Source organism: Cornus florida, unplaced genomic scaffold (genome assembly GCF_030987335.1).
Source record: "Cornus florida cultivar Cherokee Brave unplaced genomic scaffold, ASM3098733v1 CherokeeBrave_3.0.0_Hap2_Chr03, whole genome shotgun sequence".
Classification (NCBI taxonomy): domain Eukaryota; kingdom Viridiplantae; phylum Streptophyta; class Magnoliopsida; order Cornales; family Cornaceae; genus Cornus; species Cornus florida.
The window spans coordinates 77,389,928-77,417,420 of record NW_026775573.1 but is presented as its reverse complement, the minus strand read 5'-3'; the positions used below and the strand labels follow the sequence as shown (position 1 = coordinate 77,417,420).

At 34.1% G+C, this 27,493-nt stretch overlaps 1 protein-coding gene across 1 annotated transcript; it reads left to right on the top strand.

Annotated features, from left to right (window-relative positions):
- Positions 1-6,813: 6,813 nt before the first annotated feature.
- On the top strand, positions 6,814-24,752 carry LOC132300794 (uncharacterized). Its single transcript, XM_059798030.1, has 6 exons — positions 6,814-7,221; positions 12,113-12,312; positions 23,169-23,309; positions 23,411-23,491; positions 24,271-24,395; positions 24,480-24,752. Exons 1-6 carry the CDS (start codon positions 6,999-7,001, stop codon positions 24,526-24,528), a joined length of 819 nt encoding a protein of 272 aa, XP_059654013.1. The 5' UTR covers positions 6,814-6,998; the 3' UTR covers positions 24,529-24,752.
- Positions 24,753-27,493: the final 2,741 nt, after the last annotated feature.

Here is a 27,493-nt window from a genome sequence, read left to right as displayed (position 1 = left end):
ATATTTTTAGGTTCGAATTGAGAAACGAATGCCACATAATTACATACATTTCTTAATTATGACCTTGTGCTAACACCTTTGGATGGATCACCAATAACTTGGTCAATGGGATGATAATGAACTAACTTCCATTCATTTGGAGTAGTTTTATTTTGAGAGGTATCATCACTTGAATTGGAACTTTGATAGATATCAATAGGAGACTCATTTATGTTGAGATCATTGATACTCTTCTCAAGCTCTATAGGGGACCTATTTGTATCAAGATCATTGGTACCCTTTTCAAGTTCAACTTCTTTATCGTTGTCCATCACACTTTTTGTGGGATAGGTTGCGAATTCATTAAACACAACATGTATGGATTCAACCACAACTAGGGTCCTCTTGTTATAAATTCTATATGCTTTACTTCTAGAGGAATATCCAAGAAAAATGCCTTTATCGGATTTGGCATCAAACTTTCCTAAATTATCCTTGTCATTAAGGACAAAGCATTTATACCCAAAAACTTTGAAATAGCCTATATTAGGTTTTCTTTTGTTCCATAACTCATAGGGTGTTTTATTGAGAATCTTTCTAATAACAACTCTATTTATGACATAGCATGAAGTATTTACGGCTTCGGCCCATAGAGATCTAGGTGATTTATGCTCATTTAGCATGGTTCTAGCCATTTCTTGAAGAGATCTATTTTTCCTTTCAACCACACCATTTTGTTGGGGAGTCCTAGGTGCCAAAAGATTATGATTGTAGCTATTTTCGTTGCAAAATCTTTCAACGTCTTGATTGTCAAACTCTCTACCCCTATCACTTCTAATGGTTTTAATTTTACATTCCTTTTCGTTTTCGACTCTTTTGTAAAATTTTGAAAGAATTGGATGAGCTTCATTTTTGCATGCAAGAAAGAACACCCAAGTGAATCTAAAGTAATCATCTATGATTACAAAGGCATAGAGTTTACCACCAAGACTAACAATTTTCTCCAGTCCAAAAAGATCCATGTGGATCAATTCAAGTGGTTTTGGAGTGGTTATATCCTTTTTCCTTTTGAAGGAGGACTTGATTTGTTTATCGATTTGGCAAGCACTACACGGTTTGTCTTTTGAAAATTTTGTCTTGAGGAGACCTTTGACAAGTTCATTTTTAGACAATCTTGAGATTAAATCCATGCTAGCATGACCTAACCTCCTATGCCACAACCAACTATGTTCATTGGATGACATGAAACATTTAACATCTTGTTCTTGAAGTTCACCTAAGAGCAAGGTATATACATTACCACTTCTAGGAGCATAAAATATTTGAGATTCATTTCTTTTAATAATGCATTTATCTGATTTAAAGGTCACATCAAATCCATTATCACAAAGTTGACTAACACTAAATAGATTATGCTTTAAACCCTTAACAAGTAAGACATGTTCAATTGATAAAGAAGGAGAAATACCTATGATCTCAATGCCAATTACCTTACCTTTAGAATTATCTCCAAATGTTACGCTTCCTCCGTTGTATGCTTCTAGAGAGGAGAATTTTGCGCGGTCACCCGTCATATGTCTTGAACATCCGCTATCTAGAAACCATTTGTCCTTGGAAAATGTGGAGACTTTGAAACCATCCTATAAAAGAGATTTCAAATATTTTCACTTGGTACCCAAATCTTGTTGGGTCCATGGGAGTTAGCTAAGAGCATATATTTCCTTTAAGAACCCACTTCTTTATGAATTTAGGCTTTCTCTTTGAGCGCTCTTGAATAAGGTAACCTAACCTTTTACAATAATTGCATTTAGAATTTTTGTTCTTACTCTTAACAAAGTAGTTAGTCAAAGACTCTCTTTTATTCAATAGACATGCTTTCTTATCAAAAGGGTCATATCCTAATCCATTTTTATTAAAGACACCTCTTTGAGCACCTAGCATAAGTTCTAGATTTTTGGTACCTTGAGTGAACTTTGCTAGACTATCAATTTGGTCTTCAATGATTCACTTCAAGGATTCATTTTCAGATATGAGTTCAAGTGATCCTGTTTCTCTAAGTGAAATACATTCCTTTTTCAAGCACTCATTTTCATTTAGAAAAGTTTGAAATTTGTTTTCAAGGATAAGTTTTTCTCTTCTTTGAGAAGCACATTTTTTGACCATTTTACCTAGTTCATCATGCAATTCTTTAAAGCCATCAAGTAATCCATTATATGCATCAACTAAATCATCATAAGCAATTTCATTTTCGGAAGAAGAGTCAGAATTAGAGTTTACCTCATCCCTACTTGCCATGAGACAAAGAATGGCTTTTTCCTCATCACTTTCGAATCCATTTGAGTCGTCGTCTTCCCAAGTGGCTTGCATTGCTCTTTTCTTTTTCTTTTCCTCTTTGTACGCATGGTAATCAACTTTAAAGTGTCCCGGTTTTCCACAATGAAAACAGGTAGGGGAGTCACGTTTGCCTCGCTTATTAGATGATTCTCCATTTTTGAACCTTCCCTTGTTGAATTTCTTCCTATGAAGAAATCTTTTGAAAGATTGAGTGATAAGAGCTAGATCATCATTTTCACTTTCGTTGCCGGAAACTTCCTTTTCCATTTGAGAGACTTTTAAAGCAATTTCTTTCTTTCGATGATGATCTCCTTCTCTATCTTTTAGAGTGATCTCCCATGTGAGAAGAGAACCGAGAAGTTCGTCTAACTCAAGTGTATTGAGGTTATGAACTTCCTTAATCGTAGTTGCCTTAGCATCCCATTTTTCAGGTAAGCTTCTAAGAATTTTCCTTGCAAGATCAGAATTAGTCATAGTTCTACCAAGGTGCTTTAAGCCATTAATAATGTTAGTAAATCTCATAAACATTGTACTAATAGACTCATTTTCATTCATGCGAAACAGTTCATATTGTTGCATAAGGATATCGATTTTGGATTCCTTAACTTGTGATGTTCCTTCATAAGTAATCTGGAGTTTATCCCAGATTTCTTTAGCTGTGATACAAGTAGAGACTCTATTATATTCACTAGGACTTATAGCACAATTAAGATTGACTTTGGCTTTGGCATTCAAGGAGATAAGTTTATAATCTTCGGTGTTCCATTCAGCTTCAGTCTTAGGGACACTTTCAGCACCAAATCCTTTCATTAGAACAAAAGGTCCATTGACAATAACCAACCAGATTTGGTAGTCTACGGATTGGAGGAAATCTATCATTCTATTTTTCCAATAACCATAATTTGTCCATCGAACCAAGGAGGTTTAGTATTGGACTGACCTTCTTGAAGAAGATGACCATTTAAGTTTGCCATGATCGATCTCTAAAACACTTAAGCTTTTTCAATAGAGACATAGCTCTGATACCAATTGTTGCCCAAGTATAGACTCTAGAAGGGGGGGGGGGGGGTGAATAGAGTCTAAGCAAACTAAGGTCAATTTTTCAATATTGATTTACCAACTAGAGTTAAACTCAACTTCTTTGACAAATATTGAATGATGCAATCTGAATTTTAAGCTTTAATTGTCAATATTTATGAAGAGGCATATCAAGACATACATGAAGCAATAAAAATAAGAGATAAAGATAGAAGTTGCAAACATGTACTCAACGATTTTAGCGAGGTTCAGAAACTCCTACTCCTCGGCTCAAGACCCCTCTTGAGACTTCCCAATTCACTATGGCTTCTCCTTGCGAGTGGAGAGCAAACCTTTCAAGAAGCTCTTCCTTGCTTCTAAGTGCTAAGAAAACACATTCTCTTAGAATTTCTTGGGCCACACCAGCCCTTACAAGATTTGAACAAGATTGATGAAGTACAAAGTGATCTCTTTTAGATCTAAAGTACAAGATTCAGCTCACTCTAGGGTATGTATGATTAACTTGAAGCTCAACTTTCTTTTATGATATAAGATGTGTGTAAATGATGATGAAAAGCTTTTTGATTGCTAGAAGATCTTTCTCAATAAATGCAACAAGCTTTTATGAAGACTACCAGTCATTATATAGACTTTCAGAACTGTCTGATAAGAGTTATAGCTATTGGACACGCACTTCAAGAAAAAAATGCCCGTTTGAATTTTGAAAAACGCAGCTTCGATCGACCGAAATGAAACACCCTTGTGTTTTGGTCGTTCGAAATGGTTTTAAGCTTGGACATTATCCTCTCAGTACTCTTGGTTCGGTAGACCAAAGTAAAACCTTTTTCTGTTCAGTCGACCGAAATGGTTTCATCATTCTCAGCATCTTTGTTTCGGTAGACCGAACTGAAACTCTCAGTTGTTTCGGTCGTCCGAAATGGTTTTAAAATTTGAGCATCATTCTCAGTACTTTTATTTCGGTAAACCGAAATGAAATGAAGTTCTATTTCGGTAGACCGAAATAGCTGGAGGTTTTGATTCAAACTCTTGTTTAATTTGGTCGACTGATACAATAAGCCCTTCCATTTCGGTAGACCGAAATAGACTTTCATTTTCAGGAACTTGTTTAGATGAAGATTTACTTAAGTCCTTTGATCCTTAGTCATTGTGAATGAATTGATGTGCATAATGTTGGAGAGTTTGAGCTTCAAGATGTTCATATATACTTTAACAAGATTTCCTAAGAAACTCACCAATCTAGCTAACCCCATTTTGATGAGTTGTGATGACTTGTCTTTGACTCTTGGTTGCTTAGTCCTTTGCTAATGCCTTGGTGTTGCTTCTTTTGTTTTGCTCTTGTATTGTACCTAATGAAGGGAAAAAGAAAAGGAGAGAGAGAAAGAGAAAGAAGAGATAGGAGAGAGATAGGCCTGTCAACGGATCGGATTCGGATCGGATTGATCAAATCCATATCCGATTTGTTAAGCAAATGGATTATCGGATTCGGATCACTAACGGGTTCTCGGACTGAATGTCCCAATTAATATCCTATTTAGCTTGGATTTGGATCGAATTGGATTTGAATTCGGATTAAAATCATATATACTAACATATATAATTATAAAGTTAGATGAAGTGGAGAATTGCTAATATACAGAATGCTACTACCTCCGTCCCACAATAGAGAGATTGGAGTTTTTAAGGAGACATGCAATTAATGCACTGTCCACTTTTAAAATTACCAAATTTTCCTTTCTAATTTAAATATATATAGTTACAAAGTTTGAAATTTTTTAAAAAGATAAAGGACAATGATGAAAATATAAAGGAAAGATGTTTGACTTTTCAAAAAGGACAACTAATTTGGGATATGTAAAAATAAAATAATATACTATTAATATGGGATGGAGGGAGTACATGATATAACTATGCAACCAAATGAATATAATGATAAATAATTAATATATATAAATTTATTAGCACGTGGATGAGAACACCCACAATTGTATATATAACATTATGATTATTATTATTATTTTTTTTTGGATTTTTGGGTTACCTCTAATACAATTTTAATAGGAGTATTGATATATATATGTAAAATTATTAATAAATAATTATATATATATAATTTTAATTGAATCGGATCGAATTATTAACGGATCGGATCAGCATAATCCATATCCGATTTGTTAAGCTAACGGATTATCGAATTCGGATCGTAATCGGAGAATTTTTTGTTCAATCCATATCCGACTAATCGGATCAGATTCGGATCAAGAGCCACTCCATTGACAAGTCTAGAGAGAGAAGGGAGACATAAAAAAAAAAAAAATAAAGAATTTCTTAAGTTATAATTATTATTTTTTTTGGGTTTTGGGTTGGATTGGGTTCGAGTTGAGCCCAAACCCAATCCAAACATGTCTAGGTTTTAAGAAAATTCAACCCAATTTGAGCTCGATTTGTGAATTTAAAAACTTAAATTTTAAAATATCTGGGTTAGGCTAGGTTAGCCCAAGTTGCACCCCTATATATATACGTCAACATTGAAATGATCACAACATGTTACATATGGAATCTTATTAATATAATGTTAGAAAGCATATGTTAAGTTTTTGAGTCCATGTTAGGATTTGTAGGATTCTAATTATATGTTTGGCAAATTTTGCAAAACAAAACTCACAAAATGTAATTTAATATTTTGTTAGGTGAGAAAAAAAAAAGAAAAGGAAAGAAAAAAAAAAGTACTGATGGTTTTAACTTTTCATTATAGGGTAGGGTTGATTAATGACAAAGGGAAAAAAATTAAAAAAGAAATGAGAGTGTTAACCTTAATCTTTGCAATAAAAAAGAAAAGAAAAGAAATTATTTTATTAAATTCATTTCTATATCGTGTAGAATTTTGTTTACAACTTTCATAAATTTTGCGTAAAATTGAAATTATATAATTTTTATTAATCATGATACCCATGCCTTCCATTTTATTCCACTGTTAAAATAATAACAAAACAAAACATTATAAAATAAAAAATAGCAAAATTACAATTAGAAGGGTTTGTGGATCTCTCAATTTCCTTATACTCCCCTCCCTCGCACAAAAAACATATTCCTTTCCGGGATCTAACGTTTTTAAGGTGCATTGACTTTTAACATTTTTTTACTATATTGCTAGTAAATGAATTATCAATTTATGTGAATCTAATAAATAATACGGAATACATGTCCTACACATAAAATTTAACTTTTTATGATGATGGAGTCTTAATAGTTGTTATTATATTGATAAATTTTTATTTTATTAATAAGAGTAAAGTTTCAAATATTTTTTTATTAAAAAATAAGGGAAGTAAAATTCAGATATTTCCCTATCCCTTACAGAAACTATACCTATAGTGGATTAGTCAACATTGTAATTCAGGAAGGTCTAACTCTCTGTAATGATATGAAGTTATTTAAAAAAAATGTCTCCATTTTTCTCAAACCAAACTATAGGAAGTATTATTATAATATTATTTTTTCTTCTAAAAATGGCTTATGAATGTAAATCTCCAAAGCTTCAAACAATGGGAACAGAGATTTGAGGGGATTTGATTCCGATCGGAGGAGTATTTCACTTTCTTTCACTTTGTCGCCAGAAACAAACGCACCCGCAGACCTAGAGAGAGACCATGAGGCCACAGCGGACGCCGATCCACGCAGTGACGACATGGGTTCGGAGACAACCGCCGAAGGTGAAGGCTTTCCTGGCCGTCGTCTCCGGGATGGCGGCGCTGGTGCTGCTACGTGCTATCGTACACGATCACGACAACCTCTTCGTCGCCGCCGAAGCTGTTCACTCTATTGGAATCTCTGTCCTCATCTATAAGCTCATGAAGGAAAAAACTTGTGCTGGTAATAATTCACACACCATCAATTATATATATATATATAAATGTGATTCGTTATTGATTTAATTTTTTTATGAGTTAAAAGCACTTATCTTTATATGGGTTATTTTCTTTGGTCCTTTTGGTTATTGTTGATTTTTAGGAATAGAAATTAGAACTTTACAGTCAGTCGGAGTAATCTAAACCTGTGATTAGATTGCTAAAGATTTTGTCTTGCATGTGATTTTTCAGCTATCAATCGGAGTGTCGATGGATTGATTTTTTTCATGTGTTTTGATGGCTCCTTCTTGTTTGTTGAATTGGGTTTGTTTGAATTAAATGAAATTCATTTTTTTTTTTTTCTGATAACTTTCTAAAAAAAGTAGGACGAGAACTTGAATTTAACGAAATTCTTATAAGGTCCTTTAATTATTTCTTTTCTCCCCCTTTTGGGGGCTAAAGCACTTGCTATTTGGTGCTTAGTTGCTTCATTTAGCTAGTTTTACATAAGCTGGATCCAATCAATGGGTCAAGGAATATATATAGTATATATATTCTTTTATTTGATATATTGACTATTGAGTACTGCAAAGGAGGTCATTGTTTGATGCAATGATGAAAGTTTTCGACCCACAACAAAGATATCACGGATCAATGTCTGAGAGCAGACATTTAGTGTAATCTAATGCCAAAGGTTAGGTTTGTCCCAGTCTTCCCTCTCCAGCACTCCCACATAGGTGGGATAGACATTGGATAATATAGAGTACTTTTATACTGAATCTTGTATTAAACATGTTGTGGTCTATGTTATATGGATTTGGTAGGATATTAGTGTCTGTCTAAATTTGATTCATTAATTTTAATTTTTAAATTTTGATAAGTAAAATTTGATTCATTAACTGTCCAAGCAAAATTGATAAGGACAATGCTAAATATTCATAATTTTAATATTCTTCTTTTATTCTTTTAGAATAGTTTTAGTTCAGAGTGGTGTTTTATGGAATATAACTGTTCAATGTGGATACATCATTTGTTTTAAAACAATTAGGTAATAAAAGTAGCATAATAAGCATGCTTTATGTACAATTATATGACAAACTAGAATGATCAGGTATTCTTGCTAAGTGCATGTCTAGCCAGGCAAGTTGAACACATTTCATTCTTATATCCCAGTTTTATGTATCTAATACATTGGAGGAGTCCTTGTAACATAGACATAGATTGTGGAATCCTTGCCTAAGCATTATCTCCATTGTCTCAAGTCTCAATGCAACTGATTGCTATCTTTTGCATCTTGTAATGGTTGAAGAAGATTGACAATTTCCTAGAAGTTTTGAACATGAGACCTGAAAATGAGTTCAACTACCTGTTTTGGTCTCCTGCTAAATACAGATATCATGATTCTCTTATGATATTTCTAAGCTTTTTCTGTTCTTTTTACACTATTTTATTAACATATCACATGGTATGAAGCAATTTGTAATATCTGAAGCTTGTATGTGAAAAGACAATTACTTCTTACTCAAAAATTATTTTTGATAAGTTGAAAATGCAGCTAGTGAAATGTACAAAATTTTAATTAAGTTATTATGCCATATTTATGTGCTGGGATTTGGCTTTCATTTATCCCTCTGACTTCATGCATACAAGGTCTTCTACGTTATTCATAGTTTTGAAACAAATCCAATTCTGCTGCCTCCTAATCTTTTTAGGTTCTGTTTGTGCCAACACAATGCAGATAAGAAGGAATGAGTCTACCTATATCTACATGGATAACTCGCGCATTCAATTATTATCATTCGGAATCAATTTATAAGATACAAAGTTATACCCTTTCCCAAACAAAGTTACCACCAGTTGGTTCTTATTAGTTTACTTATTATTATAGTTTTCAAAGAGTTCTATATTAGTTTTGGCAAGGATCCATTTGATCGAGTACAAGTCAGATCAGTGACCAGTCCCACCATAAAAAGGATCCTAAGCAGCGCCGACACTTCTACAAGGTGCCGTGTGTATCTCTGGCACTGTGTCGGACACCAACACTTCATGGACACGTCTTGGACGCTCCGTAATCATGTCCATAATTTAAAAATAATTTTTATTATTTCGGACACTTGCTCGACACATATTAGACACTTGCTTGACATATTTCGGACACTTGGTTAACACATTACGGACACTTGACCAACACCTTCTACACTCTTCGTCTAATGTAAAATAAAAACATGACAATCCTAGAAACAACATTATGGACATACATCAAAGGTCTAACTTCTTTTTAAAAATATTGACACTAAACACGTCACATAATATAACAAACAAAAACATAACTATAATAACAAGATATGAGAGTACTATTTTATATAAATATATTATTTTTTATATTCGAATAGCTTCATCTTCTAACTTGTATAACTTTAGTATAGAAATTATAAATTAATTAAAGTTTTATAATTCTCTTACTCAATAGATATATAAATGAAATATATATTATATTAGCCGTGTCCATGCCATGTCCTTGTCCTACTATTTAAGAATTTGATGCGTTAGCGTATCCATGTCGTATCGTATCCATGTCCCATATCCGTGTCCGTGCTACTTAGAAAGGAACAATCACAAATTTTCTGGAATGATGCGATTGGACATAGTTATGTGTGATCATTGCAATTCCATTTTGCTGTCATAGGTTTACTTGTGGAATCGGTCTCACAGATGTTATCATATTGTTTCTCTTGGATCAGTCCAAACCATAGCTTGGTGAACTGGCCGATTTTCAACCGTACCAAGACTCTAGAGTTTTGGCCAGTTCTGAACCAAAATGACCTGTTGAAGCCTGAACCGTCTGATTATGTCACAGAACTGGCCAGTTCGATTGTGAACTAGCTGTTTTCTTTTTCTTTTTTAATTATCAGGCACTTAAATGATCCGGTGTATATAGTTTGGACACTTTGAATGTTGTTAGAAAAAGACTACTTATGTTTAGAAAACCTTTAAAGAAGAAGGGCAGTAGTTGCGGATGTAATTTCATGTGGAATAGGATTATGATGAATCAATGCGTGTGGCTCGATTGACCGGTGCATGTAAAAATCAACAACTAGTTCAAATCTTTTCTGTTTCTGGAATAACAAAAACAGAAAGCACATGGACCGGTCCATGCACACCCATGCACACCCCCTAGTGCAGTTGACCACTTTCCAAATAAAATTTTACAAAATTTGTTCAAAGAATTTTTGTTAAAAGAAAAAACAAGATCTCTAAACATATTGTTGTCCTCTCAAACACCCAATTACATGTCCGTAACGGGTGTAATAACGTTGACAAAGCTCTAGTGTATCAAAGTTAAAAGTTGATCTTTGAATCTCTCAAATGGGACTCAAAAGTGTAAATGTAATCTTGCAATGCATAAAATTAAAATACATAACACCTCTCTACAAGATAAAGGGGGAAAAATGAGAAAATATTTATCACCCACATTGTAAAATGAAACTCTGACAGAGTAATAAACAATTCCAACTTGTGAAAAGTAATTAAATTTTTATGTCTCTAAAGTTAAATACTCCATTTCTGCTCTGATTTTCAGGATTTTTTGTCATTGCAACTTACGTGTCTATCAACCAGCCTAATAATTCGTCTGCTTTAGCTCAGTTGGGCATCATATTTATTTTAGCAAACATGTTCTAAAAGTTCTGCTATTCATGTTTCTATATAAGTAGGAATCTGGTGGCACCTTTATATATTTATTAAGGAAATAAACAGTTACATATTTGTCCATGACCCTGTCTACTAAAGCCCATTTACGAAGTTCTCTTCTTAGAAAGGTTCATGGTTTGACCATTTTTTTTTTTTTTTTCCCTTTGATAAGTATGGTTTGACCAATTTTTATGTTAGGTATGCAATCAACTAATTGTTTAGTGTAACCTTTTAAATTTGTTTGAGGGTTGAATGACTAGTGAATTGTAGTCCTACATGTACGCTAACACATGTAATAAGGTAATGCCCTATAAAAGTTGATGATTTTCCTGATTTACTTGATCTGAAATATGGGACATATATTTGTTTCACGTATTTGTCTACTGCCGGTGAAAAGGGGCTGAAATTTTTGACTGGAACCTGAGAGTCATGCAAGGCCTGTGATTTTTTTAATTTCAAATATCTTAACGGAATTTTAAATTATAAAAAAATAGAAAAACACTTAAGTCCATCATCCATGCATGCATAATCAGTCGAATCAGTAAAAAGATTGACACATAATATTTGATGCAACTCTAGAATTCATAATATAGCTCTCCGTGTATGTATATGACTTGTCTATGTATTTTGCCCTAGCATGGTATAGATATAGGCAAAGTAGAAGCTGCCGATTGATAAAACTAAAAATTAAGTACTGAAAATTTTAAGAGCTGAATTTTAAGTACTGAAGTTTTTAAGTGGTAATTAAAAAATAAATATTTTTGTAAATCTTTTTGAATTTTCAGCGTTCAGCATTCAGTGATAAGTGATGTTCCTATCACTTAAAATTTTACCCCATTTTAAGTGGCGCTTGCCATTTCCAGTGATATTCAAATTACATTATGAAATGCATTTAATTGAATAAGCGCTTAATCCGTTCAAAATTAAGCACCGAATTGAGTTTTCAAACAACACTGAAGTATAGAGAGAATAGGGTTGGCATTTAATTTGTGGGTTTTGTACTTTTGACACCAAGCTAGAACTTTGTAGCTTGAGATGATTTCTTCTGAATTTTCTTTATGGAATTTGGTTTAGAAGGTTTACCTTATGGACTATATTTCTTTTTCTGTTGATACAAGTTAATGATTGTGTGTTTTTGGTCTATCCTTTATTTATTTATTTATTTATTATAAGGTTTATTGATCTTACCAATCAGATTGATTTTTCTCACTGTGGATAATCTGCAGGACTCTCACTCAAATCCCAAGAACTAACGGCTATTTTCTTAGCTGTTAGGTTGTACTGCAGTTTTGTCATGGAATATGATATACACACCTTGCTTGATTTAGCTACATTGGCAACAACTCTGTGGGTAATTTTTATGATTCGTTTTAAATTGAAGTCAAGTTACATGGAGGACAAAGACAACTTTGCCTTGTATTATGTGGTGAGTCTTCCATCATCCCACATCACTTTGATTCCTTGAAATTTTGTGATTCAAGTTTGGCTTTCTTGTATTTCCTATCATTAGCATTGGTTTTATCAATAAAATGCATTGCCATGTATATGTTGTCTGAATGGTGGTTTGGACCTATTAATGACAAAATTAGAGATTGCACCTATTAATGACAATTAGAGAAAGCAGGCTTAGGTTGTTTGAACACATACAATATAGATCCGTTGATGCACCAGTGAGAAAAGTAAAATTAGTTAAGAAGGTAAGAGATAATGAGGCCGGCCAAAACTAACTTGGGATGAAGTAATTAGAAATTACTTTAAAAAATTAAATAGTGTAACTGCATAAAAATACCCCTTGATATTTAATATAGTGTATATCACACCCCTCTAGGTAAAAAATCACCCCTCAGTATGAAAACAGTGCACATAAGGGCCTCTTGTCTCATTTCTGTTAATGGAGGCTTAAAATGACTGAAATGCCCCTTGTTACAACCCACTCCACCAGATCACCACATGGTATGATACTGTCCGCTTTGGACCTGAACCCGAGCCCGCACAATTTTGTTCTTGGGTTTTTCCTCAAAAGGCCTCATACCCTTTGGGAATAACATTAGCACATATAAGCACTTCACCTTTACCTTACCCAGGCAATGTTGAATTGTGCACCTGTAGCTTACCAGTGCCTTGCACTTGCCCGCCCACAAGGTCGCCATAATCAACACCCCCCAAACGTCCTTGTAGGCCACACTTCGCTCTGACTCTGATATCATTTGTAACAACCCACTCCACCACATGGTATGATATTCTCGGCTCACATGGTTTTCTTCTTAGGTTTTACCCCAAAAGGCCTCATATCATTTGGAGATAACACTAGCACACATAAGCACTTTACCTTCACCTTACCTAGGCGATATGGGATTGTGTATCTGTAACCTGCCAGTGCCTCGCAATCGTCCACAAGGTCGCCACACCCCTAAACCCAAACGAATAAAAAAAAAAAAAGGGACAAAGTTTTACCTTTTAAACACCCCCCATCTCAGACGCCCGGACTGGGGCATCTTCTCTCACTCCTCTCTCGCTCTCACTCATCTCATATTGTTCTAATCGATCTATATTAATGCTCAAGTTCTACAGAGTCACCTCTATTGAGTGGATGCCAACCTTGGTGATTGCCTTAGCCACCAAAGCCAACGACTTTCAATTCGCGGCCGCTCGGGAAGACGGCACACCAGCGGTTGCTGATGGCTGAAATCGTGTTTTGTGGTTTCGGACCTCTCTCTCCATCTTGTGTATATCTTATATGTATACACACACACATATCAGACATCTCTGTGGCTTGTGAACTACAGTGACTAAAGGAAGGAAAAAAAAAAAAAAGAAAAAAAAAGATGAAAAAAAAGAGAACTACGGTGGTACACTGTGATGGCCTCGCAGGAATTCTGGATTTGGTTGGTATGTTGGTGATTGGGAGATAATACAGTCACTATTTGGTTTACTTAGATTTGGGTAAGTTACATAGATCTTTCTTTGGTTTAACCTCTTTGGTTTACTGCAGTGTATTCAATTGTACAATTATGGTTTGTTTGGGAAGATAAGATCTTTCTGAATTTTAGCTTCATGTGTGAATTGATTTAACGGAAGAGAGATACAACGAGAGAGATAAAGAGAGTGAAAGAGCATTTTAGCGCAGAGAGATAGAGCAGAAAGGGTGAAATCAGTTTTAGAGAGAAAAAGTGAAGCGAGAGTAAACAAGGATTGAAAGGTAATTTGGAATTAAGGGAGGATTCTTAGGCGCACATGTGCCTTCTAACGGCACACTAATGGAAGGGTGCAATACATAACATTTTTTCAATGTATAAGGATGTTATATACACATTTCGTACTATAAGGATGTTATATGAACTATATCAAATCTTGAGGGGTTTTTTTTGCACTTTACCCAGTTAAATGTTAGAGAAGACTGGGCATGTAATAGAATTGAATAGAAAAGGATAATTCATGTGGTTGAGCCCATTTGTTTAGGATAAAGGTAAGGATGACGATGATGCTGTCTGAGGGTGCTAAAAGGGAAAAACTTGATACAGACCTAACCTTTGGAATCAGTATTAACAGTGGCTAGGCTCGAACCCATGCCCTCATGCTTGTCAGTCTCATGTTTTATTTTCATTGCACCAGACGATAAATACTGTCACCAATTTTGTTGAAGATATGAGATTAGATATAGTGGAAGGAGTCTGCTGTGTCCAATTCCCCAGAATTGAATGAAAATTTTATAAATTTTACTGTACACAGGTGTCTGTCTACATGCATGGATGAACATAAAGAAGGGATGGGACGTCTCTCTCTTTTAATGGAGGGGAGAGAAAAGTTTGTAATACATCGAATCATAAGTTGAATTTGACCTTGTTTAGTTGTTCTGTTATCAGATCTTAGGCATTTCTAGGAAAGTTTTCACTGGGGCTATTAAATCAATGTATTACTTTTGGTCAATTTTAAACGCGTTTTTAAGCTATTGTAATTATTTTCCCGTGACTAAAATATACTTGTGGTGTGTGTGGATAAGGCTGAATCCTGTCCAGTAGTTATTCTACTTTTAATTTGTATATTAATTCTATTCATCTCATTACCAGCATTGCAGTGAATCTTGATTGACAGCGATGCAAACAAAAATAACTAGTGAGACTTTTTTTTCCGTCTTCCCTTAGTTGCCAATATTTCATGTCTCCTGTTGTTTTGCAAACCCTTTTTTTCGTTCCTTTTTATTGCTGCTGCTTTTGGGTTGGCACTTGGCTTCCCAAATTATACTACATTCTGGTTGTCATGAAGCTTGTTTTTCCTAATTAAAGAATGATTTATAGCTAACTATGGTGTTGGATTTCTGTAGCTGTGCTTTAATTTTCTAAGTCATTGATTCTAAACACCATGCATGTTAATACCTTACTTTCAATACGTTACTTTTTAAAATATGCCAAGATGTACTAAACTTGACATGAAGCCAATGGGTGTCAGTTTCTGTCACCATAGCTCTCTATCTTGAACCATAGTTTTTGTTTAAGGTTGGTGTTTGACGAGCCCCTTTCTATGTGTTTAGAAAACGGACTTTGTAATGCGAGAGGTCGCTTTGCAAGGTCAAAATATGAATGTGGTTTAGGAAGCTTTTCTAGTCAAATTTACATTTATACAAATCACTACTACAACTAATGAAGCATAGCGAGTAGGGATCGTTCGCAAGGATTATACGTGTTGGAATTTAATTTCGACTCTAATGTACCAATTGATTGCAAAGAGAGAGATTGGTTGATTAAATTAAGATGCAAGGAAATTAAAATGCAATTAAAATAAATTAAGTTGAGTTAGGGAGTTAAGAGATGAGAAGTGAGGTCTTGGGGTCATTGGAATCGCCACCAAGATCGTTCACCAAACCACACACTTTCAACTAATTTGGGAAAAACCTTCTTGTGAACAAAATGCGACTACCAATTGCAATATTAAGTATGAACCATCAAATTTAATAATGAATTGCCTACCTAACCGACAATTAAACTAAGTGTAGAATAACCCATCAATCCTAAGCATGACCCATCAAACTAGTCACAATTGTAGCACACATCAATCTAAAGAATCATGGAATTTGCAATAATAAGCCATGGCATATCAAATCAAGTAAAGATTGTCTATCTACCTACATGCATGAATTAAATTGTAGAGCAATTCATCAGACATAAGCATAATCCATCAAATTAATTGATAAACCCATCTAATAAAAACCATACCTAGCCATCATTAGATTCTCAATCAACCACACATAGACATGCAATTAATATAGAAAAACTAGTGTAGAGATCAATTCCCTAATAATCACACATGAGATAACATGTAATCACATGGAGAATCAATAGAAAGAATTAATCCATATAAATCAAAAAAGAACCCAAGATTCATTAAACTCACAAGGCTAAAACACTAATCACAATATATTATTCTCCAAAAAGTATGAAAGAGATAGAAGTTTAGATTACAAACTTGGGACTCATCCAAGCCCCAAGGAGAAGTCTCGCCAATCATGGAGGGGGTGGATGTGATCTTGGAACCCTCAAGGGTAATCTCCAAACATGACTCCATCTTCTTCCTTTTCTTCTTTGTTGAATTCTAGAGAGAGAGAGTGTGTAGATCTTGAGATGTGTTCTTAGTACTTCCACTCTTCTCTTTTCTTGTAACCCTAATCTCTAACTTTTCTAGAGAGAGAAAATAGCTATTACAATGTAAAATTAAAATAAAATTGAAGACAAAAGATATATTACAAAATGGTTCAATTCCACTTTAAATACAAGGTCCTTGGAGTAGTGAACAAGTCAGAAAATAAGCCCTTAAAATATCTAATCCCGTAGCTATGTGGTAGGTAGAGTTAGGGCGTGCGGGAATACAACAGCTCGCTGCCAGCATATTTTCAATCGATCGAAGAATCTACTATAGATCCAAAATTTATTTTATTTTTAAATTATTATTATTATTATTATTATTTTTTTTTTACTTTTCGGAACTTTATACTCGACTTCAAAAAGGTTGTAAGAAACGATTTTTAGCCTGTTTGAACGTTGTTGACCTGAAATAGACAAAAACACAAATAAGTACTAAAACGGGAAAATAAAGATAGTTGAATGGATTAAAATACCCTAGTTTAGGTGCTAAAATATGTCACATTTGAGCAATCGTCACACCCCTAAACTTAGATATTACTAGTCCCTAGCCATAAACTACAAGGAAAAGAAAGAAATAAATAAGTAACTATGAACTAGAAAGCAATAAAAGGATAGCGCCACTTTCGTAGGGAACACGATTGCATTTAGCATATGCAACAAGCCTTTTAAACCCCTAGGTTACCCCTAGTGGACGAGTGAAGTCTCGTGAGGGTTTCCAAAAATGATACCCACAAACATTAAGCTCTTTCTTACTAAAGAGGCACCAATATACAAAACAAGTATTGGGAGAAAACTACCTCAAGTATGTAATTTTTCAACCCTTTCTAAGCAATTTCTCAAAATTTCAACACCAAACAAACAAGTATGGTCCTCCACACATCAAGACAATGATCATGCAAATCAAAACAACTCTAGAATCCTTTTCAAGTGAACCGGCATCAAATGTGTTGCTATCTAAGCCAACTAAAGAAATGATCACATCCGGCCTCAAATTAGCATACTAATCTAGTACCGATCATGAAAACAAAGAATGGGCTTTTTATTAAAGCTTTATTCAACTAGGTGCGTTTATTATTTTCACTCGATTTTTTTTTTTTTACTAACCTAGAGGATCAAGGATGAAAGCATGGTGCAATGTGTTGATCTATTAAGTTTTCTAGTAATTCAGGAGGTCGAGCGTTAGGTCAATGACTCCCAAACCGGATAGTTTTAGGGCATTAGATGTTTAAACACTCCTAAGAACTTATAAGCTCAAATCAACTAGGCTACAAATCAAAACAACCTTCATTTAATCATTTCTCACTTCTCACCTTTTGGAAGAAATCCTCACTTCTTCTTCTTCTTCATTTATTTTATTTTATTTTTATTATTTTTTTTTAATCAAGTTATTAACCTAGAGTTTGGGCCCTCCACCTTTTGGCTCGAGAAATTCAGTGCTTAATGAGGCTAGAATCCCGGTTACTTAGTGAAAAGTGTTTGTTATCCACCTTTGTCAAGAATGAAAGTTTTCAATGTACTACTAGCTCAATTGGGATGTAACCAAATCAATAATCAACAAAGCATGTACCCCACAAATAAATGCTAGTGTACGCATGTGCTAGTGTAGAATCCTAGAGTGAATCTCAAAACAATCACAAAATCAAGATTATGTGGACCACAAATGCAAGCAAGATATAAATCTTTCGAAAAATTTACTTCTAAATGGCATTCAGAAAGCATACAAGGAGTATTGGACTCTCAAGTCAAGCATTTTTTAAATTCTAAGTATCATGGTCTTCAAAAGATCAAAATCATCGCTCAAATGGATCCCAAATCTCAATCGTGCAATTAAGTCTTAAACTTAAGTAGAATGCAACAAAGTCACATTACCCCTAAACTTAAACTGCACATTATCCTCAATGTGCAATGAGAACAATGAAAAAGATGGAAAGAATATACCGTGGTGGCAAAGACATGAAGCTCGGTAATGATCCATTGGGAAAAAGTGCACCCCTAAACTTGGAATCAACAACCTACTTGAATAACTACACTAGCAAACTTACATCAAATATCAAATGGGATAAAGATAACCAAATCAAGCATTCTAAGGCAATATAGCACAATATGAAAGAAAGATATGAGATCAAGCCCAATAGAAAATATGAAAGTAGCATGACTACACATAAGGGCACAATGGTGAAACAAATTTTTGTATTTTTCATTTTATGAAAGTATGTATAGACAAAATGTAAGAAAATCAAAGAATAAAATGTATGAACAAAATACAAAAAGAAAAATAAATAAGGCAAAATGCAATGAAAAAATATGTACAATGCAAGAAATAAAAAAACAAAAATTAAGAAAGGATGCAAGAATAAAATAATGAAAAATGAAAATAAAAACTTTTTATTTTATTTTGTATTTTTTATTTTTTGACATAATAAGTATGTACACACACACACACAAAAAAATAAAACAAATAAACATGCAAGAAATGCAAATGTAAGGAAATAAGGGATACAAAAATTATTTATTTATTTATTTATTTTTGTTTTGAACAGTGCTTGATTGATCGAAAGGGGCGTTCGATCGATCGAAAAGCTTGTAGAATGATGCCCTGGGAACAAAAATTTTCGACGCAATTCCGATCGATTCACATTATTTTCGATCGATTGAGGCCTTTTTCGATTGATCGGAATAAGCGTTGATTGATCGAGAAAGTCTTCGATCGATCGAACTGGGTGTTGCCTGGGCACAAAATGCTGAATTTCGAAAAATTTTCAAAGGCAGAAATTTTCTAAAGCCCCAAATTGCATGAATATGGTCTAAAAACTTGATTTTTGACAAGAAGTGCAATGGAACATATCTAGATGATGCAAGAAATGAAAAATAAAAAGAAATGTGGAAGGAATAGAGTTGTGAAACTTTACGAATGCTAGTGTTTAACGTCTCTAGTAAGACGTTGGGTCGATTCACTAGTCGAAAGTATCAAAGACCGGATATGAAACATCCTTATTGACCATCTTTTCCATTTTTTCATTTAATGCCTCACCTACAACAATATACACATTCTTCAAAAGAATGACTTGAAAAGAAATTATGAAAGATGCAATTTGTTTCCTTTCATCCACGGTCTTGAAAATAAAATCAATGATGAGCGGCCTTGCACTTGGCAAGGCAAAGTCTTTCAAAGACTCAATTAGATTAATAGGAATTGCACTCTCTTCATGCCTTTCCTCTTCCTCAATAATCACCATCTCCTCACTTTCCAAGTTAGCTAAGGAGTCTATTAGAGTTCACTTTATTTTTGGAGCTTTCAAGGTCAAAACCACAATTTTTATACATTTCAAAAAGACATGTCTCAAGAGGGTCTTTAGAGATAATAGAAGGAAGGCTTTCTTCAACAAGTTCCTTCTCCTCCTCTCCTACTTCTATAGTAGTCACCGTTTCCACACTCTCTAGAGTAGCAATGATCGGGATAAAATCATGATCAAAACAGGGAAAATCCTCATTAATCATGTTATGCTCTATTGGATTAGCCACTAACTCACTTGCCACTTCCTCCTCTATACAAGATAGAGTGTTAGGTATTAGCTTACTTGTGTCATCCTCTTCACTCTCCTCGTACTCATCTATATAAATTGAAGTTCTTGCCATTTTTTCATTTGCCTCTTCCTCCTCCTCTTGACGAGAAAGAATACTTGCAATTTGCTCAACTTGAGCTTCAAGCTTGGCTAAGATTTGAGAATGTGAAAGAATAAGTTGGGTTTGTGGATTAAGTACATCAAGTAAAACTAACACTTTTTCTTGAAAATCAGGTGAATAAGGTGATGGAGGTGGTTCTTCATAAAATGGTGGGGGAGGGCAATAGTCATAAGGAAGATTAAAAGAGTGATCAAGTTGATAATAAAATGATGCATGTTGAACATTGGACTCAATCTCATAAGGATTAAAATATGATAGAGGGACATAAAGAAATTCCCCCCCCCCCCCCCCAAACTTGGATCAAACAATGGCTCTATTCACATTAAAAATCCAAATGCAAGAAAAATTTTTGGCTTCCACACGGGCCGATGCTTGGATTTAAAATAAGACAATGAAATTAGCCTCAAGAAGGGCTATCATAAGCATGCAAAGAAGTGAAACAATTAAATTACAAGATTTTCAAGAAATGCTCTCAAAGGTCCTTAAGCAACTTCAAATTCCAATGCTAGCTTTAAGCTCTAATGATTGCTTTAAGATCCAATGTTTGTCTTTCTTGTAGTCAATTACCTAATTGACAAATAATATCAAGAATGAGAAATGAATATACAATGGAAAATAAAATGAAAATAGAAGCAATCAAATGAACACTATTGTCTAGTCTAATTCCAACAAAACCGTTAATTCCCAGCAACGGCGGCAAAATTTTACGAGCCCCTTTCTATGTGTTTAGAAAACAGACTTTGTAATGCAAGAGGTCACTTCGCAAGGTCAAAATATGAATGTGGTTTAGGAAGCCTTTCTAGTCAAATTTACATTTATAAAAACCACTACTATAACTAATGAAGCATAGCGAGTAGGGATTATCCGTAGGGATTATACTTGTTGGAATTTAATTTCGACTCTAATGTACCAATTGATTGCAAAGAGAGAAATTGGTTGATTAAACTAAGATGCAAGGAAATTAAAAAGTAATTAAAATAAACTCAGTTGAGTTAGGGATTTAAGAGATGAGAAGTGAGGTCTTGGGGTGTATTGGAATCACCACCAAGATTGTTCACCAAACCACACACTTTCAACTAATTTGGGAAAAATCTTCTTGTGAACAAAATACGACTACCAATTGCAATATTAAGTATGGACCATCAAATTCAATAATGAATTGCCTACCTAACCAACAATTAAACTAAGTGTAGAACAACTTATCAATCCTAAGCATGACCAATCAAACTAGTCACAATTGTAGCACACATCAATTTAGAGAATCATGGAATTTGCAATAATAAGTCATGGAATATCAAATCAAGTAAAGATTGTCTACCTACCTACAAGTATGAATTAAATTGTAGAACAGCCCATAAAGTATAAGCATAATCCATCAAATTAATTGACAAACCTATCCAATAAAAACTATGCCTAGCCATCACTAGATTCTCAATCAACCACATATAAACATTCAATTAATATAGAAAAACTAGTGTAGAGATCAATTCCCAAATAATTACACATAAGACAACATGTAATCACATAGAGAATCAATAGAAAGAATTAATCCATATAAATCAAAAGAGAACCTAAGATTCATTAAATTCACAAGGCTAAAACACTAATCACAAGATATGATTCCCCAAAAAATATGAAAGAGACTTAGATTACAAACTTGGGGCTCATCCAAGCTCCAAGGAGAAAGTCTAGCCAATCATGGAGGAGGTGGATGTGATCTTGGAACCCTCAAGGGCAATCCCCAAACAGACTCCATCTTCTTACTCTTCTTCTTTGTTGAATTCTAAAGAGAGAAAGAGTGTGTAGATCTTGAGATGTGTTCTTGGTGTCTCTACTCTTCTCTTTTCTTCTAACACTAATCTCTAACTTTTCTAGAGATAGAAAATAGCTATTACAATGTAAAAATAAAATAAAATTGAAGACAAAAGATATATTACAAAATGGTTCAATTCCCTTTAAATACAAGGTCCTTAGAGTAGTGAACAAGTCAGAAAATAAGCCTTTAAAATATCTTCTAATCCCGCAGCTATGTGGTAGGTAGAGTTAGGGCGCGCGGGAATAAAACAGCTCGCTGCCAGCGTATTTATGCTTTGACTCCAAAAAGGTTGTAAGAAACCATTTTTAGCCGGTTTGAACCTTATTGACCTGAAATAGACAAAAACACAAATAAGTACTAAAGCGGGAAAATAAAGATGGATGAATGGACTAAAATACTCTAGCTTAGGTGCTAAAATGCATCACATTTGAGCACTCATCAGTGTTTTTCTTCTCCTTACCTCTGTCCATATTGATTTAGCCTTCCATTTGCTTCAACTTTAACAGTGTTGCTCTAATAGTTCAAGTACCTCATCAACTTACATCTAGCTTTTTGAGTATATATTGAGTTCTTTTTCTTTCTTTTCTTGTGACTGTCTATCCAATGTCGCGTTTTCGTTTAATTTATTGATTCTCAGCATCCTACCATGAACTATGGTAATTCTTAAGATTGAATTGTGATTTTTGTCCTAGTTGGATCACTAGCTTCTCTTTACTTCTTTCATCTTGCTAGAGTATGACCAGCAGCATTCTTTTCATCGTCCTTTGACTTAGGACGCTCAAAATTTTTTTATTTGAATTGTAATTTTTGTCCTAGTTGTATCACTAGCTTCTCTTTACTTCTTTCATCTTGCCAGAGTATGAGCAGCAACATTCTTTTCATTGTTCCTTGACTTTAAGATACTCAAACAAATATTATTTAGGCTTCTAGTTTCTGTAAGGTATTTATACTATATACTGATATGAGCAAGATGGTTTTCCAAAACATTTCTTACTTCTTATACCTTACCTTATAAAACTCGTGGTATACCAAAACCTTCTTACTTGTCACTTCGTTAAATTTATTTTTGTGTCTTGTAATTATCTTTCTTTTTCTTTCATTTTTTTTAAATAAATTTTTTTACCTTGGTTTACCATTTTGTTGTAGGCGGTACCTTGTGTTCTATTGGCTTTGGTAATTCATCCATCGACGTCACATCATATCATCAACAGGATTTTCTGGGCATTCTGTGTATATTTGGAAGCTGTTTCTGTGCTACCCCAATTGCGGGTCATGCAAAACACAAAGGTACAATCATGTGGATCAAGAAAATAACATGATTTGAGTTTTTTTGGATTAAATTGTCTTTATGCTGGCCTCCTTTGACTTTTCTGCTTTTTGTTTTTCAGATTGTTGAACCATTCACAGCTCATTATGTATTCGCATTGGGTGTTGCTAGGTTCTTGAGCTGCGCTCATTGGGTTCTCCAGGTTAGATTGCAAACTTCAATGGTACAGTTGTATTGTGTGAGGTATTTGATATGATTTTCGTACCTGCAAGTTGGTCCGTTCATCAACTTTGGTCGTATTGCCATTCCTGAACTAGTTATTTGACCATCCAATACCAATTAATCAAACAAGAATAGCATGATTTCACATTATTTATTGCTTATGGGAATTGGTTTAGGGGATTAAAATATGTGAGTTTTATTAGCAAAGTTGGTGACTTATTCTGCTTTAAATGCCTTAATTGCCTCTAATGCATTTATGGTTACTAACATAGCGCATTTTCTTTGGTAACTTGGTGGGTGGAGGTTTCTTTAGAATATATGCTCTCAGATTAGTGCATTTAGGAAAATGGTTGACACGTTCAGTGTGTAAATTGCTTAATCACTAAAACTTATGCACAAAAAGTATATGGAGCTTGTTGCTAATGCAAATACAAGTCGTAAAGAATCTCATGTACATGACTGAGGTACTTATTATCACAAATATTTTCGATGAAGGTTAATACCATCATTGAGCATTGATGACATTTTCTGAAATCAAGTGAGTTGGGGACATTCATCTTCACTCCAATTGTATGGTTTTATGGTTAACGCGTATGTGTTCACTAGCAATCATCATTGTGTAACTGGTACTTTTATGGTTGTCAAATCTACTCTCTGGATCTTTACCTCATGCACAGGGATGTAGATTGATTGGATTTACAGTTTTCCATTCGATTGCTTTATGATTTGCTATTATTTTTATTTTCATTGGTTTAACAGGTTTTGGACAGTCGTGGCCATCTGCTAACGGCACTGGGTTATGGATTATGGCCTTCTATGGTTCTTATCTCAGAAATCGTTCAAACTTTCATATTAGCAGACTTCTGTTACTATTACGTAAAAAGGTGGAATAAACTTTTGTTGATGTCTAATCTCTCAGAAATCGTTCAAACTTTCATGCTTTTTAACAAATCTCTTTTTCATTGCAGTGTTTTCGGAGGACAGCTTGTTTTACGTCTTCCTTCTGGAGTAGTGTAATTGGTGATCAAATGAGCATCCTGTCTTTAAAAAAAAAAAAAAAAAAATACAAAACTTAAATGTAGTGGATGGTATTCTTTAAGTTATTTTTGCTTTCCACTGGGGTCATACAACTCACTGGTTCTTCTCTGTAGTCATGACTGGAAATCAAGTGGATTGTTTGTAAAGTTGGCTATGCTGCAACTCTGATGGATATATAAATCAAAACTTGATTTTACCAGAAATTAGATGAACTTCATTGTGTCAGCACTAATTTGTGCGCCTTTTTTCTTTTTGTAGGTAACTAATATTTGGCTTTATATGATAGATTATAGTAATCTTTTGCTTGATGCTGATCATCTATTAGCAGTGTGCATATGGTGAATGATTTGAATGTGACCTTACTAGGTTTCTGCTAGCTCTAGCCTTGTTCTTGCATCTTATGTAGCGCCAAGCAGCTACTTAGGGCGGAGAATAAACAGGATTGAGCTTTTTACTCTTTTATCGAAAAATAGGTTTTAATTAAGCCTTGGTTAAGTTGATTTTGAGCCGAGAGTCAACAAGTGATGAACCAAAGGCCTTGCTTGTGAAATTAAGTTTATTATATTATCTAGGTCCTTGTAAGCAGGGGCGGAGCTAGAATTTTAGTTCAGAGGGGGCACAATGCACTTGTTGAAAAAAAAAAAAAATGACAAATAGGAAGTATAATTTTTTTTTTTAAATCAAAAAGTCAAACAAGAAAAAAATAGTTGTAAAATAATATGCTAAATAAATACGGTAAAAGAAATATAGTTACAAATATAAGAATTAAAATATTAATTAATAATATTTTAATTAAATATAATCACAAATGTCATCGATAAAAAGAAATAAGTTAAAAAAAATAAAAAAATACATAATTATATATAAGTGAAAAAAGAAAAATATATTGTATGAAGGGATATATATATATATATATATTTTTTTTTTTTTTCAAAAGGAAATTAGAAGAATTTGAAAATTTGAGAGGGGGCACTATTTAAAATTACCATAAAAATATACGTATATACCAAAAATATTTATCTATGTATATTAGGTTGGAACAAAGTGAGAGGGATGGGTTGTGATGGGATAGGGTTAGGAGGGAGAAAATGAGGTGTTGAGAGGGTAAGGGAGAGAGGGCTCGGCCAGAATGAGAGAAGGGGAAAGATGGGTTTTGAAATGGGCCTTGGTTTTGGCCTTTTTAATGAAGCAGGGAAGCGCTCCGCCTCCCGTTTCTCTCTTCTCCACCCTTCGGCCTCTTTCTCCAGGAAAACCCCTTCGAGTCCAAATTTGAGTTCGTTTCGTTCAGCGACAACAATCCCTCAAAAGCCCCCTTCAGATCTCTCAGTTTCTCTTCCATTTTGATCCAGTTATTGTGATGGTCTTCCTTGTTTCCGTTTTCATTCTAACTTTATATATGTGTTGTTTTGTTTTCTCTCTAGTCGCGGTGCACGTGCCCTCTTTGGGCCTTAATTGGCTCCGCCCCTGCTTGTAAGGAGCTTGGACACCTTATTTGTCTAATAAGTTTGCTAAGCATGGATCACTCTCTGAACTCCTTTTGCCTGTAGTGCTAACACTGCCTTGCATGGTATTATGTTAAACACACACACACACACAAGGTCATTCTTGTGAGGAGCTTGGACACCTTATTTGTCTAATAAGTTTGCTGAGCATGGATCACTCTCTGAACTCCTTTTGCCTGTAGTGTTAACACTGCCTTGCATGCTATTATGTTAAACACACACACACACACACACACACACACAAATAAGGTGTTCAAGCCTGTAGTGTTAACACTGCCTTGCATAGTATTATGTTAAACACGCACACACGAATAAGGTGTCCAAGCCTGTAGTGTTAACACTGCCTTGCATAGTATTATGTTAAACAAATAAACACGCGCACACACGTGTATTTAAGTTTGCTAAGCATGGATCGCTCTCTGAACTCCTTTTGCCTGTAGTGCCTTGCATAGTATTATGTTAAACACACACACACACACACACACATATAAGTTGACATATGCAATGATGCAATCTTTTGTTTCAAGGTGGTTGGGATTTTCTCCAACATATAATTCTTGTTCTTGCACTTTCATGTAAAGGTTACACGTATTATATTCCGTCCAGAGGGTTCTTCTTTATGGTCACCAACCCCAATTCCCCAAAGAGGGAAAGCAGGAGACTGTCCCAGAATATTACAGCTGGGAAGCACAAACTAGGGCACTGAAGGACCTGTTTGGGATCTGTTGTGTGGACCCTAATTGCTCATGATTATCACTTCATCATGTATATATATATATATATATATATATATATGACCATGTATGTTGATCATTGTTCTGTATATAATATGTATCAGTTCCACCTACAATCTTGTTTTATTTTATTTTTGGTCAAAAAAGATGTATCTGTGAGCCCATAGGTTCTCTGACAAGTTGATGCTTGCTAGTTGTAAATGTGTCACAAAATAGTTCTCTTTATGGATACAATAATCTGTACTAATTGAAAGTCTAGAAAATCAATCTCAGAATGCTTCATTGGTTGGATAGTTTTAAAAGAAAAAATTATTTATTAAAAAAGAGAATGAATATGCAAACTTTCACTAAACTTGTTTTTCAATAAAAGAAATGGCAAAATTATTCCTGAAATGAGGACTATAGATAAGTATTCATGTAACTTTTTGGGTAAATTACATTGGTATATTCCGAATAGATAGAAAGTTTGACCTTTATTACTTTAATACTTCCTAAAAGTGTAAAATATCTTTCATACACTTATCTAATTTAACAATAGTTTAATAAAAATCTATCAAACCAAAAGATTATTACCATTTTATTATTATTATTTTTTCCATCTTGTAAACACTATATTATCCTACCTATTATTTATTTATTTTTATTTTATTATTATTATTATTTTTAGATAACCATAATTAAACCCTAAAAAGAAAACTATTCAAATGT